General features: G+C 37.4%; 1 protein-coding gene across 2 annotated transcripts; it reads left to right on the top strand.

Annotated features, from left to right (window-relative positions):
• The first annotated feature begins 10,674 nt into the window (after positions 1-10,674).
• On the top strand, positions 10,675-19,443 carry LOC122128288 (BTB/POZ domain-containing protein KCTD12-like). Of its 2 annotated transcripts, XM_042702529.1 has the most exons (4): positions 10,675-10,820; positions 11,227-11,283; positions 11,917-12,056; positions 17,208-19,443. In XM_042702529.1, the coding sequence occupies exon 4, from the start codon at positions 17,214-17,216 to the stop codon at positions 18,090-18,092; it is 879 nt and encodes a 292-aa protein (XP_042558463.1). In that variant the 5' UTR covers positions 10,675-10,820; positions 11,227-11,283; positions 11,917-12,056; positions 17,208-17,213; the 3' UTR covers positions 18,093-19,443. The 2 variants fall into 2 exon arrangements, with proteins under 2 accessions (XP_042558463.1, XP_042558462.1); XM_042702528.1 differs by lacking the exon at positions 11,917-12,056.
• Positions 19,444-19,900: the final 457 nt, after the last annotated feature.

The raw sequence follows: 19,900 nt of genomic DNA, 5'->3' as shown, positions 1-19,900 counted from the left end.
ACAAGCTTTTGGATTTTTGGTTTCCTGAGCATAATTTCTTATGTTGTCACAATTCAAACTGCTGTCACAATTAGAGATAATACATTTAAAGCATTGCCAGGAGACGGGCGCCGGTGGCTCACACCTGTAATCCTAGCTATTCAGGAGGCTGAGATCTGAGGATCGTGGTTCAAAGCCAGCCTGGGCAGGAAAGTCCGTGAAACTCATCTCCAATAAGCCATTAGAAAACCGGAAGTGGCGCCGTGGCTCAAGTGGTAGAGCGCTCGCCTTGAGCTGAGGAGTCCAGGGACAGTGCCCAAGTCCAGAGTTCAAGCCCCACGACCGGCAAAAGAAAAAAAAGCATTGCCAGAATTACCTCTTGTCTCTGTGATTTCTTTCAAGTACTCAGCACAGCCCTTTACGTAAATTAGACATTCAGTACATATTCAGGACATATTCAGGAAATAAAGCACCCTAGTTTTGCATAAGATGCTACCAATACAGAAAATGCAGGTGTTAGTAGTAATAACCAAAAGTATCTCCAGATGTCTTCGGTGTACGCACAAACTCCCTCTCCATTGAAAACAATTAGTCTAGCCTTAATCTCCAAACATGATGCTTTTCTATACATCTCTCAGGCCCTCTACCCAGGGACACATATCAAATTTTGAAGACTTTTTAATTGAAGAATATTTCATGCTTTCTTAAAGTAAATGAACATTTTTAGAATCATTTGACATGGTTCACTAAATATGCAAGGCTGGATAAATAAAAGTCTTTTAAGAATAAAAGTCAAAGTTGAAGTTGCTCAGTAGTGACAATTTTACTACATTAAGAAAAGTGTGTGCTTATTTTTGGTAGAGGAGCAGGAATTAAAATTCATATTTAGGTAATTATGATCAACACTTGACAAGGCGAAAACGCTCCCAAAGCTGTTGCAATTAACCTATTTGCATTGCACACAATGTACTTGTTAATTTTTAATGGTGGAAAAACAGACATGGAGGTGTTTTTTTCTTTTGTATTGTTGGGTTTTTTGTTTGTTTTATTTTGTTTTTGGTGCTAGGGCTTATGTTAGGACTGGGTGCTGTCCTTAGCCTTTACACTCTAGTCTAGTGGTTTGCCATTTGAGCCACAGTTCTACTTTTGACTTTTTGCTGGTTGATTGGAGATAAGAGTTTCCTGCCTAAGCTGACTTTGAACCTTGATTCTTAGATCTCAGCCTCCCGAGTAGCTAGGATTACAGACATGAACCATTAGTGACCAGTTTGTAGATGGCATTTTGAAATATGCAGGTTAGTGATGTTATACATAGTCCCATTACTCTACAATCAATCTCTTGGTCTTTTTCATATTCATTAAATCCAAGTCTTCATTTTCCATTCCCTCTAGCTCCTAGTAAGCATCATTATACTTACAACTATTTTTTCTTTGTTGTTGTTATACTACAAAAGAGAGAATTACAGTCTATATCCTTCCAGTTTTTTAAATGATTTTCCCCCATTATATTCTCCAAGCTAAAACCCTATTTTAAAGTTTAGCTTTTTTTCCTTCACATCAATAAGCGAGCTAAGTATAAGCCATATTACCAGAAGAGGGCGCTATGAGGTTGTAGGACTGTATGCCAATAGGGGATTTGCTATGTATCCACATTTCTTTTATAATTTATAGTGCTGGAAGAATCACATCATAAAGCAAAACTATATTCATTTCTTGGTGATATTTAACTGTTTTTATTTCTATTTTTTAATTGGGAAATTGGCTACTTCATTGGCACCTCTTTTGGAAATTAGCTTTTGCATCTCAAGTTCAGTAATTTTTCTCACATATGCATAAAGGATTTCTGTCTTTGTTCATTGTTCTAAATTACAAATATAAAGACAAAAGCCATGGAGTTCATGTAACTTTCTTTCTCTCTTTCGCTCGTTCCCTTTTTCTTTTGCTTTCTCTTTTTCTCTCTGCCCTTTCTTTTATCCTTCCTTCCTCCCTTCCTTCCTCCCTTCCCTCCCTCCTTCCTCCCTTCCCTCCCTCCCTCCCTCCCTCCCTCCCTCCCTCCCTTCCTTTCTTTCTTCCTTCCTTCCTTCCTTCCTTCCTTCCTTCCTTCCTTCCTTCCTTCCTTCCTTCCTTCCTTCCTTCCTTCCTTCCTTCCTTCCTTCCTTTCCTTTCTTTCTCTGCCAGTAGTGGGGCTTGAATTTAGGGGGCTCACATTCTCAAACTGGCTTTCTATCTCAAGGCTGGAGATCAACCATTTGAACCTCATTTCCACTCTGGCTTTTTGATAGGTAATTGAAGAGTATAGTCTCACAGACTTCCCTGCCCTGGATGGCTTCAAACCTTAATTCTCAGATCTCAGGCAGGATTACAGGCATAAACCACCAGTTCCTAATTTCCTATAAAGTGAAAAGGAAACTCCACAACATTTTCATTTTATTATTTTATTCAAAACATTTCACTAGGAATATTTTTAAACACTAATATATAACAATAGAAGCCTATAGCCCACCTTCCTGGATAAACTAAAAATATTCTAGAGCAGCTTAATAAATATGATAAGCAGCATAAAGTTAGGAAAACACACTGGCAAAAGTCAATTATACTATCAGTGTTTATCATTCACTTTGTTAAAGAACATCATGCAGGTCTACTATTCCCTGAATCTGAGATTCTGAAAATTATTTATTCTTAATCACAAAATCTCTGAAACATATATTATGCCAAGATTGCAGGACCCCCTTCCCTCCCCCCCCCAAGAAGACCACTGAAAGTCAGAACTCTACAGCTGTTCTATTTAAACGGGCTGCAGCTTGGGCCTACACAGTGGAGCCCAGGAGAAGAGCCCCAGCTAAGGATTTGCAGCTCTTATAAGGGCACACAAACAGGTGGTTTAGCACCATGTGTTGCTCTGCTCTGAGACAAGCAACAAATGGTCAATGCCTCAATACTCTAACCTTTCACATAGACACTTAAACTTATCAGAGACTTTAATGTAAAACTGGAAATTAATCACACATATTTCACTCTTCCTTCAAATAGTTTAGTTTCATGTAAATAACCCAGATATTCACTTTAAAGAAATAGTTCAGGGGCAGGGAAGGTGGCTCAGTGGTAGAGTGCTTGCCTTGCATGCATGAGGCCCTGGGTTCGATTCCTCAGTACCACATAAACAAAAAGAAAAAAGCCAGAAGTGGTGCTGTGGCTCAAGTGGCAGAGTGCTAGCCTTGAGCTGAAGAGCTGAGGGACAGCGCCCAAGCCCAGAGTTCAGGCCCCGTGACCAGAACCCCCCCCCCCCCGCAAAAAAAGAAATACTTCAGAAATATATCAAATGAAGCCTAAATCTTTTAAGTTGACCACTACGATCACTTTTAAGAAATTACTTAGAAAATTAAGTATATATGTGCATACACCTATCATATTTGTAAAAACAGGAAAAATAGGTCCAAGTATAACATTCAAAAAGCCAAAAACATCATGTTTATCTATAGAATAAACATCAAAATTTCATTCAAGTTACTAAGGAGGAAACCAGTAGAATGGTTAGACTATTTTTTTTTTTTACTAGTCTTTTGGGGTCATCTTTTCTACCAGAATAATTTATATTTCTACCAGACAAATCTTTGTAAGCTAACATGTAACTTTATAAACATATAATCATTAAATAGCAGATTTTAAAATAATCTATTTCAAGCCTAGCTACTTAGGAATATGAGATCTGAGGATCTTGGTTTGAAGCCAGCCAGGACAGGAAAGTCCATGAAACTCCTATCTCCAATTAACCATCAAAAAGTCAGAAGTAGAGGTAAGGCTCCAATGATAAAACAGCTTTGAGCGAAAAAACCAAGGGGCAGAGCCTGGGCCCTTGGTTCAAACTCTAGTACCAGCACAAATATAGGAATATATACACTTTCTCTGAGACAATTAAGTATTGCATAGGCCAACTCAACAATATTGCATTGAAGGGACATGGTCTTATTCCTTTGCTTTATTTTCAAGTTTTGAACACTTTTCAGAAACAGAGATATCACCTTATGAGAGAGAGGCTATTTACCTGTTGTGGCTTTGATTGTTCTTCAAACTCTAGTGTCATGAATGATGTACAAAAACAGTATGAGAAATTTCCCAACTCTCCAATTATCTTCCTTCACTCTGAAAGTTAGGAAAACCTCTTCTGTTGCTAGAACATAGTTTCCTAGAACATTACTTTCCTTGGTAAGGGAAATTAAATATTGGTTACTAGTCTTTTTCTATCTGTACTATAGTAACATAAATTGCCACTTTGTGACACATGATTAGCACAATTTGTTAGTTCTATAGGCCAAGTATAAGTTTCTCCTTAGTTTGGATTGTTTTGTCCTATTTTAGCCTGCTTTTTACATTGCCAATTTCTGGATGGGCAAAGGCAGCTGCATATATGTGAAAATGGAGCCAGGTAAATTGGGGGTGGGGGTGGGAGAGATGGAGGAGAAAGATAAAAATGGGTGACATTGATCAAGATACATTATCCTCACAAATTGATGTGCTGAATTGAAACCTCTTTCCATAACTTCCTAAGGATAATACGAGAAAAAAATTTCCAATCATTTTAAAGAAAAGACAATTACATCTGGGGAAAATTTCCTTGAGAAGTACCCAAAGTAATCCTGGGAAAAATGTTTTGAAAGGACTAGAGATACAATAATATTTTAAAAATCACACATGTGGGGCTGGGAAGGTGGCTCAGTGGTAGAGCGCTTGCCTTGCATGCTCGAGGCCCTGGGTTCAATTCCTCAGCCCCACATAAGCAAAAAGAAAAAAGCCGAAAGTGGTGCTCTGGCTTAAGTGGTAGCCTTGAGCTGAAGAGCTGAGGGACAGTGCCCAGGCCCAGAGTTCAGGCCCCATAAGCGGACCCCAAACCCCCCCCCCAAAAAAAAAAATCACACATGTGTGTGTGCACATATGCACACCCACTCAACGTGCACACACACACAAAATGAATTTTGGAGAAGACTGAGTACTAAAATTTTCATTTTTCATTGTGTGATCAAGAAAGATGAATCTTTATAAAGTTTTATCTTTCAGGAATTAAATTCTAGTTTTTATATTGTCAAGGTGATATACAGAGGGGTTACAGTTATATAAGTCAGATAATATGTACGTTTCTTGCCAAACTTGTTACTCCTTTCCTCATTTTTCTCCTATTTTCCATATCTCTAGATTTTTTTTCTAAAAATAGTGTGATTATACTTATGAATTTTATAATGGAAGTGTTTCAATGGTTAGTGGGTAGTAGCACACTGTGGATTACTTTAATTTTCTTCTTTATTATCCCTTTTATGTCATAAATTCCAATAGCACTCTTGTATTGGTTTTATAATTAAATATGGATATAGGTATATATATATATACTTTTTTCTTGATTCCATTTCCTGGTAGAAATATATTTTTTTTGAAAAAATGCTATTTTATTGACTAAAGTTGAAAATGTAGAAGAAACAGAAGTACATAAAATTATAAGAAACATTTATACACTAAATGATGTACCTTACAGTTATAAAACAGATTATTATTTTTCTTTTTTTATTGTGAAAATACTGTACAGAGGGGTTACAATTACATAGGCAAGATAGTGAGTACATTTCTTATCAAGCATTGTAGCCTCCTCCTTTGTTTACTAAAACATAGATTATTAAAAGGAAAAAGTGACATTATAATCCTAGTCAGAGGCAATATTTTCCCTATGATAGTTATTATCGTTCCCATGTATCATTCCTATGTATAGTTTTTGCTATGCATAAGGAAAAACAACAAATTGCCAAGTGTATAGTGGCCTATTTCTCCCTAGGGTAATGAAGCCTGGATATCAAGCTGTATGTTCTGCTGTTCTGCCTTGATTGGTGACTTGATGGTTCAGCTTATGATTTTTTAACTTTATAATGGCATGAAAACTACATGAATTCAGTAGAAACTGAACTTCAAATTTTGGATTTTAATCTTTGCTGGCACTAGCAATTCCCATTATGGTACTCTCCAATTGGAAATATGTTCTTAAAGAGTTACAAAACTTTTCCTGAAAGGAAAGAAAAGCAATCTTAAATGTCTTACTTTTCTAAAGAACACGTTGCTTGATTATTTACTGTGCACTCATAAATTTCCAACATGTAGACATTGTCACTATTAAAACACATAGCTATGCCCTGGCTTCAGAAACAAAAAAAAATCTGCCAAATAATTTCTAATCCCTGGACAATGCATTTGTCTGATATAAATGTAAAAATATGAATATGTATGGACCAAAGAGCAGAGGAATTAGATGATGATGTTAAGGAACAGTATTATTAATAAAAAATAAGATACAAAGGTAAATTCCCCTTAAGTTTTTCAGCTTAAAACAATGAACATTATTAATCATACAGTTACTATGGGTTAAGATTCTAGATACATTCCATCTGGGTACCAAGTTTCTCAGGAGGTGGCTGCCAAGCTATCAGCTGTGGCTGCACTTTCATCTGAAGGCTTCATTGATGCGAGATTAACTTCCAAGCTCACTCATGTCATTATTGAAAGCTTGATCTCCAGCCATGTGGGCTTCTCTACAGGATAGCTGAAAGCTCTGATTTTCTCCAAGTTGGGTGATCAAAGAGAAAATAAGATCAACCTAAGGCTGGAGCCATAACATTTTTAATAACTGAATTTCAAAAGTGATGTCTTCTCATTTCTGCCATGTTCTACTCATTGTAAATAGCTACTAAAGTTAAATTCATACTAAGGAGGGAGAGATTACAAATGATCATGAAGTACAGTTTATTGATGGTCATCTTAGATGCTATCTCAGATTTGGACAAATATTCACTGAAAGAAGAGAAACAAGTTAACCAGGAATGGAAAGTAGATGACCTAAGAAGATATCACACAAATGAAAATTTTAATTAAGGAATAGTAATTGTATACACTCATAAAATACAATGTGATGTTCTAAAATATGAATAATGTGTATTTATTGACAAGTTAAATATCTAGTACCTCATTTACCTATCTTTAAAAAAAAATTTGTCTGAGCCTGGAAATCCAACTTGGTCCTGATGTTTTCCCTCATTGGCTAGCACTCTTCCAACTGAGCCATGCTTTCAACCTCTACCTATCATGTTTTTTTGTTTGTTTGTTTTGTTGTTGGTCGCAGAGCTTGAACTTTGGGCCTGGGTTCTGTCCCTCAGCTCTTCAGCTCAAAACTAGCGCTCTACCACTTGAGCCACAGCGCCACTTCTGGTTCTCTGAGTGGTTTATTGGAGATAAGAGTCTCACAGACTTTTCCTGCCTGGGCTGGCTTTGAACCAGGGACCTCAGATCTCAGCCTCCTGAGTAGCTAGGATTATAGGTGTGAGCCACCGGAGTCAGGCTGCCTATCATTTTCAAGGTAAGACACTTGAGGTTTACTCTCAGTTACTTTTATATAAAAAATAAATTATTACTGACCCCGGTAGATAGTTATAAAAACTTTATTGCTCCTGTCCACCAACAGCATATAAGAGTACTCTTTTTGTCCGTATCTTTACCAGCACTGCCCTTTTTACCTTTTTTGTGAGTTGTGAGGCTTGTCCTTGGGCCTCGGCTCTGTCCCTGAGCTCTTTTTCTTTTTTTTTTTTTAAATTGTGAAAATACTGTACAGAGAGGTTACAATTACATGGGCAAGATAATGAGTACATTTCTTATCAAGCATTGTAGCCTCCTCCTTTGCTTCCCCTTCCCATCCCTTCCCAGCCTCCCTCACCCCCCACCCAACCCTCCCCCTCCACCAAAGTTGTAAAGTTTGTTTTTGACATGACAACTTGTACATCTCATTGTTGCAATGAGTCCACCTGTATCCCTATTTAAACGATTTGTTTTTTTCCCTTCCCCTCCACAAATTATACTGACACCAAATACAGTGAAAGCAGGGGTTATGCCGTGGGGGAGAGACATGCAAAGCAATAAAGAAATAATCTTATGAATGTGTTAGAAACAATCACATGAAAGAAAAAAACATTTGAATACATACGTATCGTAGGGTTCATTTCCCTAACATCAACTTATCTGACCTTTTCTGCTTGACTCAGACATATACTAGTTATTGCAAATAAGGGAAACCATGGGACCTATGTTTCTTTGGGCATGACTTACTTCACATAATATAATTTTTCCAAGTCTTTCCATTTCCTAACAAATGGGGCAATGTCATTCTTTTTGATGGAGGCATAGCATTCCATTGTGTATATATACCACATTTTCTTGATCCATTCATCTACTGAGGGGCATCTGGGTTGGTTCCATATCTTAGCTATGGTAAATAATGCTGCAATAAACATAGTCGTGCTGGTAGCTTTAGTGTGGTCTTGTTTGTGTAAATGCCCAAAAGTGGGATTGCTGGGTCATAGGGGAGTTCTATGTGGAGTCTTTTGAGGAACCTCCACACTGCTTTCCAAAGTGGTTGAACAAGTTTACACTCCCACCAACAATGCAGTAAGGTTCCCTTCATCCATATCCCCTCCAGCATCTGTTGTTATTAGAGTTCTTGATTATGGCCATTCTAACTGGGGTGAGGTGGTATCTCAATGTTGTTTTGATTTGCATTTCTTTTATGGCTAGAGAGGTTGAGCATTTCTTCATGTGTCTATTGGCCATCCCTGAGCTCTTTGCTCAATCTTTGAAAGCTTTCTGGTGGTTAATTGGAGATGAGTCTCACTGATGTTCTTGCTTGTGTTGGCTTCCAACCTTTATCCTCAGATCTCAGCCTCCTGAGTAGCTAGGATTAGAGGCATGAGCCACTGGCATCTGGCTTCTTTTTACTTTTTTGATAATAGCCAGATGGTAGGTGGTAAGTCATTGTAGTGTTGTTTTGTGTTTCCCTAAAGATTAGTTAATGTTGGGCAACATCTCCTGTCTTTGCTGGCCATTTGTACATCCTCCTTGGAAAAATGCCTCATTGTGTCCTTGGTCCATTTTGTAATTCAATTGTTTAGAGGGGGTTAAGGTTTATGAATTTTGTTTTACTATTGGGTTGAATGATTTCCTTATGTATTATAAATATTAACCAGGGGCTGGGAAGGTGGCTCAGTGGTAGAGTGCTTGCCTTGCATGCATGAGGCCCTGGGTTCAATTCCTCAGCACCACATAAGCAGAAAAAGCCTGAAGTGGCAATGTGGCTCAAGTGGTAGAGCACTAGCCTCGAGCTGAAGAGCTGAGGGACAGTGCCCAGGCCCAGAGTTCAGGCCCCACGACTCACACACACACACACACACACACACACACACACACACACACACACAAATATTAACCAATATTGGATATATTTTTTATATATGCAAATATTTACTTCCATTCTAATTACCTTCACTTCTACCATACCTCACATTTCTCATATTTATCATCCTTTCTTATGTTTGTCCTCCTCCCACCTTTCAATTGGTCCCTTCTCATTCTGTAATTGTCCTCCTTCATGCATTTTTTGGATATAGTGAGGATTGAACTAAGGGACATGTACTCTCCAAGCCCTTTTTTGCTGTAGAGAGTTTGTATGGGCGGGATGCCAGTCTTGGGATTGGATTTTGGAGTCTGAGTGCTGTTCCGGAGCATTTTTGCTCAAGGCTAGCACTCTACCACTTGAGCCAAAGCTCCGTTTCTGGATTTATGGTGGTTAATTGGAGATGAGAGTCCCACAGACTTTCTTGCCTGGCTTAGCTTTGAACCTTGATCCTCAGCTCTCAGCTTCCTGAATAACTAGTTTTGCTTCCTGGCAGGATATTTTTGTCTCCTATCTTAAACTTCCTGGATTCCAAGATGGCTGCAAAGTAAAGGACACAGATATAAAAGGGAGGCTGGCATGTTGAGCTTTCGTGAGTCTTTTTCAGTTAATTCATGGATCAGAAAATTCTATCACATATATATGTATGGATATATGTATGTGTTTATAAATGTGTGTCTACAGTAGGTGGACTGGAAAAATTATATTGGGTGAAGTAAGCCAGCCTGTCCTATGTTGAAGTTAGACCTAAATTATAAATATGTGTGAAGACACAAAGAAAGTCAAATGCATATTTACACAATGAAACTGACTAAAGAATGGTATATGCAGGAATGAGATCCCACGGTGTAACTCCTTTGAACAATGAATAGGCAGTTCAACAAAATGAATACTAGGAAACTTAAAACATGTCTGGACTGAGGGGGTTGGAGACTAAAAGGTGTGGAGACAGACAAATAAAAATGAGGAATTGTGGATGAATAAAGCCATAATATCAAATGTACATACATGAGGACTGAACTAGAAAACTTAAGGTGACAGTTGTGGGAGGGATAAATGGGACGATGGGGTGGGGGGGGGGATGGAAGGGGTGATACTATTCCGAGATGCATCTTACACATATGTGGACATGTCAAATTGAAATCTCTTTTGTGCAACTGTCTGAAACAACCATAAAAGAGAAAAACAAAAAAAAATTCAGGTAATGTGCATCTGCCAAACGTTTATTTGTTCTGCAAGTACAAAGAAAACAATGAGCAAAAATTCTTCCTTGTCCCCAAATTCCATTTATTTATTAACATCACCACTATAGTCATCTTCCTTTCTTTCCCCCTTTACTTCCTCCTCTAACTGCAGAATTCCTTGTCATTTCCATTTGGGAGGCGGGCAGGAGAGGGAGCCAAGTATGTCATAGCCAAGAGGAGTGTCTACAGAATTGCTAGTATTAAAAGGGGAAATTCAAAGCACCAAAGCACACAGAAAGGAAGAAGAACAGGAAGGCATTTCAGAACTGAAGTTGAGCCAGCCGAGCAGCAAAACAGACTGGGACTGAGGCTTTGCTTGCCAATATCCCAGTGGCTGGAGATTCAAGGTAACTATTGATCTCCTTGTCTTTATTTTCTAGTCCACTGCTTCTGGAATTCAGGAGCTTCTGCATTTCAGCTGGGGACACGCATATCTCTGCCCTTTCTCTATTGAGAGGACTGCTTGTAAAACCCTCTGATAGGAAAAGCCGGCTAGAGATCTGAAAGCAGAGGGAGGCTTTTATTGAGAAAGAGAACTGAGGAAATTCAGATGACATTATATAATTTGGTTGATTAAAAAAAAAACACAAATCATCTAGGTACTAGCGTTTCATTTTACTAGCAGACAAAAAAGCCACAGATACAAGCTAGTTGGAATGGGAAGGGAATCCTGCTCAGAATTTTCTCCTACAAGTAGAAGAAAAACTATTTCCAATGCTTAAAGTTGTTTTGTCCTTTTGTTTGTACTTTTAGTTCCGCTGTTATCCACTTTGATTTCTTGGATTTCCTTGAATCGAAGCAACATAAAAGGTGGGAACCACATTTCTAATTTAAACTGATGATTCCATTCTTGTAAGTGAGTATATATTTAGGAATGATTGATCAAAAAGAGGAGAGAGAGACAGAAGGACCAAGACAGGAAAGAAAGGAAGAGGAGGAGAGGGGGCAGAGGAGGGGGGGAGGAGAAGGAGGAGGAGAAAGAAGGGGGAGGGAGGAGATAAGGGAAAAAGAGGAGAGAAGAGAGATTAGGATACAAGGTTTTCTGGCTTCATAAAATTGCAAATTGGTCATTTGTTTGTAAGCTGTCTGGTTTCTTTAGAAAATCGTTCTTTCACATTTTCAAGAATTAATCACCTGTCAATATAAAGGGGTTACATTATGGTGTGTTTAGAAATATCTGATTTGCTTTGATTTTTTTTTGCTTTGAACACATTAGTTCTTGGTTGCAAAGTACTATAATTATGAGGACAAATATAATAGCAGAAAGAAAGGATGCATGCATATGCATGCATTAGTTACTTTTCTTCAGCCGTTTGTTTGAAATGTTGAAATGTACAGCTCAGCTCTTCTGGGTTTGAAATATATACCTGGGTTCAAAGATTTTTTTTCATGTGCTTTAAACCATTTACATTACACATTGTCTTCTTTACTTCCTCCTTACAGGACTTTTCTTTCTTTGATTTATTGAGGGCACCTAACCACAAGCCCTTATCAACCTCTGGTTTGTGCACAAAAAAGAATAAATGAGACATTTCACGATTCCTTAAAAGGCTATTACTCAAGCAAGCATTTCAAAAACCGAGGTATGGTTAGATTGAATGAAATGATTTTTGCTTCCCTGTGAATAAAACCAGCTAAACTGATAATATGGGGATAGAGAAAGGGATAAAAGGGAATATTAAAAGATTTTATACAAAAAAGAATATTTTATATTTCAAATACATGCAAACAGATAGAGATTTTTCTATTTGGGAAGCATGTCCTGCTTGACTTCGTATATGACAGTAATAAGGGCTTTTAAAAATTAATTTCTTTCATTATTGGAAAAACTTTCTTTTTATTTCTTAAAAAAACAAGCAATGTCCTTTTGAGACTTCTAGCTGTAAATAGTCTTATGAATAACTTGCTGAGTAAAATTCCTATTTGTGTTTTAAATTGTTTGTGGTTGTACCACAGAGAGGTGGCAGCTTAAAGTTCCATGCAGTTTCTGTCCTGGCTTTTCTTCAGCCTTCTTTCTCAAGAAATAAAGATTGTGTTTTCAGAAGTTAGCTGAAACTTCCTTTGTAAATGTAAAAGGCAGAATCAAATACACAGCTTGACTCCTCAAATTGAATGAAACTGACTCACAGGATGTTAGAACGTCAGATGACCTGGGCAGAACTATTGCCAAAGCCAACAGGCTAGCTAGAAAGAAAAAAGAACATACACTTTACACTGCTTATTTTTAGCTACTTAATTGCATTATAAAATAATGCTTGTAAAATGGGGAAAAGCCATATTGGATTTCTTTTATTAATTTGGGAGGAATAAGTACACCTTAAAAAAACAGATCTGCAAAATCAAGTGCATGTATTTTTCTTATTCATATAAGATATTCAAAAGAGATTTCCATAAATGGGTTTATAGTTATATATTATAGTTTGGGGAAACTAATGAAATAAAAAAGATATTTGTTTGTTGATGATTTACTCATCATTTTGTAATTACTAGAAACTTGTTACTTGCCAGCTTCACAGTGCTCAAGATCCAGAGAGATTTAAAATTGTTTTGTACCTTAAGGTTATTTTAGGCACAGATATACATATATACATAGGTATACCAACAGCAGTGTTATATAAAGTTATGTATTTCTATAAATAATACAGACAGTATAGACATTCTATCTATGCTATGATAAGTGCTCTAATAAAGGTATTTTTAAGCTGCATTGACAAATAAAAAATAAAGTTAAAGAGGAGTCTTCATTTTATCAAAATCTCAGTGGATCATTATGAGACTTCTAGTGCCATAATCAACTCAGTGGAAAGATTTTTTTCACTGCTTTTCTTTAGACATGTATTAGAGAGAATTGCTGAAAAATATCAGTTTCAAAAGTGTTCTTTTAAATACCTACTACATGCCAGGCAGTGTGTCAAGTACTTTAATAAGCTTTATACTTTTCTCCTTATCTTATCAGTTAGGGTCAGGATAAGGAAACTGAGGCTCAGACAAATTTTCCCAAAGTTACCCAGTTACTTAGTGGTAGAGTTATGATTTGTATTCAGATCTGTTAGTTTCTTATATTATTTCACATGAAGGGTAAGGAGATTGGGCATAAATAGAGCAAAAATGAACATTTAAGGCAAGGGGAATCATATGTTTAAGGAATGTGGACATAACAAATTGGATGAGTTTGATGAACTGATCTTGATCTAGTGTGGCTAAAGGGAAAGACCAAGCAAGAACAAGGCAAAATCCAGATTGTAGGATTTTTTTCATACACTTTATATAGCAGGTATGAATTTCATTGTGATATCTTTGACAAGGTTTTTACAGGAAAGGTCAAAATCTCTTTTACATTTTACTAAGATAATTATAGTTGTGTGAAGGGCAGATTACTATGTGAATGAAGACTGAAAGCAGAAGAACTATCAGAATGATAATATTTACCTCATAAGATTGTTAAAAATAATGAAGTTATCATATGAAAAGAAGTTATACGAAGTATATCATAAGTGCTTCATGAATGTTAGATTTTATTATTTACATGAATACTAATATTATATAAAAGACTAGAAAAACAATTGAGTTAAAAAGTACTGAAGTTTCTCAAGTTTAATATAGACATTTGAGGGAGATACTAACTTTATTAAGTACCTGAGTTGTTTCTTGAAGTACAGATGGATGTCACAGAGGTGGAGTAAGATTTACAAAAGAGTCTGGTGCTATGGATCAGACCTGTAATCCTACCTAATCAGATGGCTAAGATATGAGGATCAAGATTCCTAGCCAGCCTGGGGAGAAAACTCTTATCTCCAATTAACCAGCAAAAAACAAGACGTATAGATGTGGCTCAAGTGATAGAGTGCCAGTCTTGAGAGATAAAGCTCAGGAAAAGCACCCAGGATCTGGATTCAAACCCCATGAGTGCATAAGCATGTTCTCTCTCTCTCTCTCTCTCTCTCTCTCTCTCTCTCTCTCTCTCTCTCTCTCTCAGACACACACACAGACACACACAGATTTACAAAAGAGTAAGTAAAAGCAAAAAATGAATGTATCATAGTGAGGCAACAATAAATTAAACCTCTTTTTTTTTTTTACAGGTAAAGTAATTAGATATAATGAAAAGTGAGCAATATAGTGTAGTATTAATAACACAGACACTGTTTGAGTTTGTGCACCAGCACAGTTATTTACTAGTTATAGGTTGGGTAAGTATATTTTTATCAATTATTTATTTATTTTTATTATCTTCAAATACTTGCACAAAGGAGTTTCAATTCAACACATCAATGTAGCACAACACATCTTGAACAATGTCACCCCTTTTATCATTCTCTCTCCATTGTTTTGTCATTTAAATATTTGCTTATCAGTACCCACTTCATCAATTAATACAGTGTCTAAAACATAGTAAGGCCTGTACAGTGTTAGATACTTTTATTCTAAAAGAATATGAGACTAGCTTTGTGGAGTTTGAGTTCCAAGGTGAGAGATTTTGATTTGATATACAAGCAAAGCAAAGCCACTGAAGGTGGTTAAACAGGGATAAGTGATAGCAATTGATCTGCTAACAGAATTTTCATTGTCCTTAGTTGGACTGGGGAACAGAGAATGTGAATAGGTAGCAATGAGAGAGATACCAGTTAGGATGTTCTCATATTAGTACAGGATATGACACAAGAAGTGATAGTAGTTGGGTGCCAGTGGCTCACACCTGTAATCCTAGCTACTCAGGAAGCTGAAATTGAGATTTGTGGTTCAAAGCCAGCCCAGGTAGGAAAGTGTGCGAGACTCTTATCTCCAACTAACCACCTGAAAACTGGAAGTGGCACTGTGGCTCTAAGTGGTAGAGCACTAGCCTTGAGCTGAAGAGCTCTGGGACAGCGCCCAGACCCAGAGTTCAAGTCCCAGGACCTACAAAAAAAAAAAAAAAAAAAAGGATAGTAAGCCAGGCGCTGGTGGCTCATGCCTGTAATCCTAGCTATTCAGGAGGCTGAGAGGTGAGGATTAGGGTTCAAAGCTAGCGTGCGCAAGAAAGTCTGTAAGACTCTTATGTCCAATTTACCACCAGAAAATTGGAAGTGGTGCTGTGGCTCAAAGTGGTAGAGTGCTAGCCTTGAGCTGAAGAGCTCAGGGACAGTGTCAAGGCTCAGAGTTCAAGCCCCACAACCGATTAAAAAAGGAAGTGATAGTAATAATAATGTATTACAGACAATATAATAAATGGTTTGTGGGAAATATGAATAAGAAGGATGAATATGACATTAAGATACCTCTGAGGTTTCTGAATTTCAAAATCAAATAACTGAGAAAATTATGGTGTTACTGACTAGGGGCAGGGAAAGGTTGGAAAATATAACATGGTTAGGCTGGAAACATGAATGCAAATAATGAGAAATAACATTTCACAAAACAACTTTATATACAAAAAAGTAATTTGGATGCCTTGAATTCAAAGTGCTCCCATAGCAGTCAGTAAGCAGTTGCAATAAATTGAAGTTTAAAAGAAAGAGGCCAGAATTTGGAATTATAGAGAACCTATGCAAGAATGTGCATTTAGAAGAAAGTGTTAAAAGTAATCCAGGGGGTGCTGGGAAGGTGGCTCAGTGGTAGAATGCTTGCCTTGCATGCATGAGGCCCTGGGTTCAATTCCTCAGCACCACATAAGCAGAAAAAGCTGGAAGTGGGCTGTGGCTCAAGTGGTAGAGTGCTAGCCTTGAGCTGAAGAGCTGAGGACAGTGCCCAGGGCCAGAGTTCAGGCCCCAAAACTGGCAAAAAAAAAGTAATCTGGGTTTTAATAATTGAAATAGAAATGGTAAAATGTGGTTGGTTATTCCTTAATTAGAAGCAAGGGATTAGATGTGTGCACATAAGCATAATCTTCATAATATAATGCTGAGAGTGAAAAAAAGAATGAAATATATAATAAAATAATGTATGTATCTACCTAAACTATAAAATATGTTTGGTAAGAATACATACAAACAACAAGACTTAGACTTGTCAGCCTATAGTGTATGTATATACAGGAATGAGAATGGAGTATGAGGATAAATTTTAATTAATAATAATAAGAGAAAAAGGTGCTGGTATGAACTGTAATAACCTGCCACGAACTGAGTGAAGGATTATGTGACACACAGAATTCAGAGGGACATCTGAGAAAAAAATTGAAAGGGCAAAGGGTGTGACCCAGTAGTAAACTACTTGTTTAGGGTACTAGAAACTATAGGTTCAGTCTCCAGCACCTGATTTAAAAGAAGCAGGTGAGTGTTGGTGACTCACGACTATAATCCTAGTTACTCAGGAGATGGAAATGTGAAGATTGAAGTTCTAAGCCAGCCTGGTCATGAAAGTCCTTGAGACTCTTATCTCCAATTAACCACAACAAAGCCAGAGTGGATTTGTAGCTTAAAGTGGTAGAGCTTTACTCTTGAGCAAAAAAGCTCAGGAACAGTGTCCAGGCGCTGAGTTCAAGTCCCAAGATCGGCGCGCGCGCGCGCGCACACACACACACACACACACACACACACACACACACACACGTTAAAAAAAAAGCATTGCAAAGCCAAAACAAACCATCCAGATTTACTATGCTATCATTCTCAAGCTAAGTACAGATAGAAAAGTTTATGCTTTTGCTTGAATTTCTTGAGATACAGAGTATATATTTTAGGCAAATGAATTCATATAAACACAATTCTCATTTTGTAAACCCTTACTTAAAACCAGTATGTTTTGTTTTTTTGCAGGTCAATATGGCCATGCCAGAAAAATCAATTTGTACCAATCCAAGTGAGGATTTCCGTAATTTCCCTGAGATTATTGAACTTAATGTAGGTGGTCAGGTTTATATAACTCGCTACCCTACTTTGGTCAGCATTCCTGGTTCCCTGCTCTGGGAAATGTTCAATGAAAAGAATCCTTGCTCCCTGATCCAAGACAGCAAAGGAAGATTCTTCATAGATCGAGATGGTTTTCTCTTTCGCTATGTGCTAGACTACATGAGAGATCTGCAAGTCATTCTTCCTGACCATTTTCCAGAGTGTGGTCGTCTCCAGAGGGAAGCAGAATACTTCAAGTTGCCAGAACTGGTCAAGATGTTGGCTCTTAAAATAAACAAGCTCAACTCACCTGGCAATGACCTATGCCAAAGTGACCTAGAAGAGTTGTCTCCCAGCATTGACACTGTGCTTAATCTCTCTTCAAGTAATACCATCCCAATTACTGGCCCTGATAGCAACCTAGCTGTGAAAATGGCCACTGGTTCTGATCTCAAGAAGGCAGGCTTCATCACAATTGGTTATCGAGGCTCTTATACTCTGGGTCGGGATAGTCAAACAGATGCCAAATTCCGCCGTGTGGCCCGAATCATGGTGTGTGGTAAGATCTCACTGGCCAAAGAAGTGTTTGGAGATACACTGAATGAGAGCAGAGACCCTGATCGTCCTCCTGAGCGATATACTTCACGTTACTACCTCAAGTTCACTTTTCTTGAACAAGCCTTTGACAAACTAGCTGATGCTGGCTTCCACATGGTAGCATGCAACTCCACTGGCACCTGCACTGTGACACATGACCAGACTGATGACAAGATCTGGACCTCTTACACTGAGTATGTTTTCTATCGTGAGTGATGCTTTAAAAAAAAAAATCACCCAGAAAATACAAACCAATAGACTACTTTTTTCTCTCTCTTTCTATTCTCATGCCAACTATGTCCTTTATAAATGCACACATTAATCACTCTTAGGTGTTGAGTCTAATTTGGAGCAATGACACTCCCTTCACGATAACCAGTAGAGCTTTTTTTTTTTTTTTGGTATTGTCCTTCTTACATGTCATCCCATTCTATGTATATGGCTTCCAACCTCTCTTAGATTGTGGATGGATGCAATTGAAGGAAAATATTTGATGTGTAGACATATGTACATACACATGACTCTAGATATACAAACATATTTTTTTGGTGAAGACAAATTAAGTAGAACCACAAGATTTAGTTGCTTGAGAAATGCTGAGACATCATTTCCAAAGTGTTTCTTAGCACCATATTTTAAACTTGCTTACTACTCTGTGTTACTTGTATTTCTGTATTGCTCCTTCTGAGCTAGAGGTTACTATAGGAAATGTGAACGCAATTTTTAAACTGTAAACACACACACACACACACACACTCACACACGCACACATATACACATACACACGAATTGCTATCATATTATCAGCCTGAGTGGAAAAAATTGACAACAGCCTTCCAGGAGGTTCAAAGAACGGTCAAGTAATTGTAAAATTATCAATTACTTTTAATAGAAAGTGAGTAAAGAGGGAGCAATTATGTAAGTAATTATTTCCAAGAATAAAAAGCTTGACACTTAAATTGCTTTTACTTAAAAAAGATAGGGAAGATGAGTATCATGGATTTTACTCAGGCATAAGCATGCATGCCATTGTCAAAGACTATCTTGAAGTATCTGCTCTGTTCATTAGAATTGAAATGAAAGCTTTTGTAGGCAAGGACAAGTATAAGTAAAGACTGTTTTATGCAAATACATATATATTTTAGTTTTGTTTTCACTGATCAAATAATTGGATGGGTATGTCTGCTGTTACCTTTTTCCTTAATAAGAAGTGTGTCTTTTGTGTTTTCATGTGTGTGTACACACACTAGCATGTTTATAATCTGGGAGTGGAAGTGAAAGAAGAGGGGGAAAAAGGGAAGAGAACCAGAAAAAATAAATAAATCAAAATTCATGTTCTGAAATCCTTATTGATGACTTTTTATTGCATAGGTTGAAAGCAAATACACTACTATGAAGATATCAGGGCTTTTGAGATAAATGATTGGATTACTGGAGAGTGTGTGGCAAGTCAAGATAAAGAGGCTTTGTGGGCTCATTTTAGAGGATTTTTATCTCCTCTTTGAATAGTTTTAAAACACCCAATTGATCAAATAGCCTTCTCTTTCTTTTATTCTTCCCTTTTTTTTCTCTAACACGTTTCTATTGAACTTACTATCTTTTGATTTATTTTCCTAGAAGATTTCTTTGGGTTGCAAGGAACTAAAAGCCACTGAAAGTGGCATGAGAAAAATAAAATGGTGTCAGGGATGTGACTATATGAGTATTTTAAAGATGTATCTGTCCTGTTGAGTGCAAAAAAAAAAAAAAAGATCTCTAATTTAGTTCCAAAGGACTTGGGGAGCTGTCAAGAACTGATATTCTGTCCTGTCACCCAGAGGTTACATGCATATTCTCTTATCATCTCTAGAGCCTGTTAGTTCTATATTTCTCCCTCCACACATATTTCTTTTGCCCTCACAATTTGCACCTTAACTAAACAGTTATATCAGCCTTTTCTTTCATGCCAGTTCTGGGACTTGAATTCAGGGCTTGGGTGCTGTCCCTGGACTTTTGGGCTCAAGGCTAGCACTCTACCACTTGAG

This window comes from Dipodomys spectabilis, unplaced genomic scaffold, assembly GCF_019054845.1.
Source record: "Dipodomys spectabilis isolate Male_0828 unplaced genomic scaffold, ASM1905484v1 ptg000328l, whole genome shotgun sequence".
NCBI classification, from domain to species: Eukaryota; Metazoa; Chordata; class Mammalia; order Rodentia; family Heteromyidae; genus Dipodomys; species Dipodomys spectabilis.
The sequence above is the reverse complement of the archived record's forward strand: the minus strand, read 5'-3'. Positions and strand labels throughout refer to the sequence as shown.

Bases quoted from the DNA above. Each gene is read 5' to 3' on its own strand.
- LOC122128288 (XM_042702528.1), top strand. From the start codon at position 17,214: ATGGCCATGCCAGAAAAATCAATTTGTACCAATCCAAGTGAGGATTTC.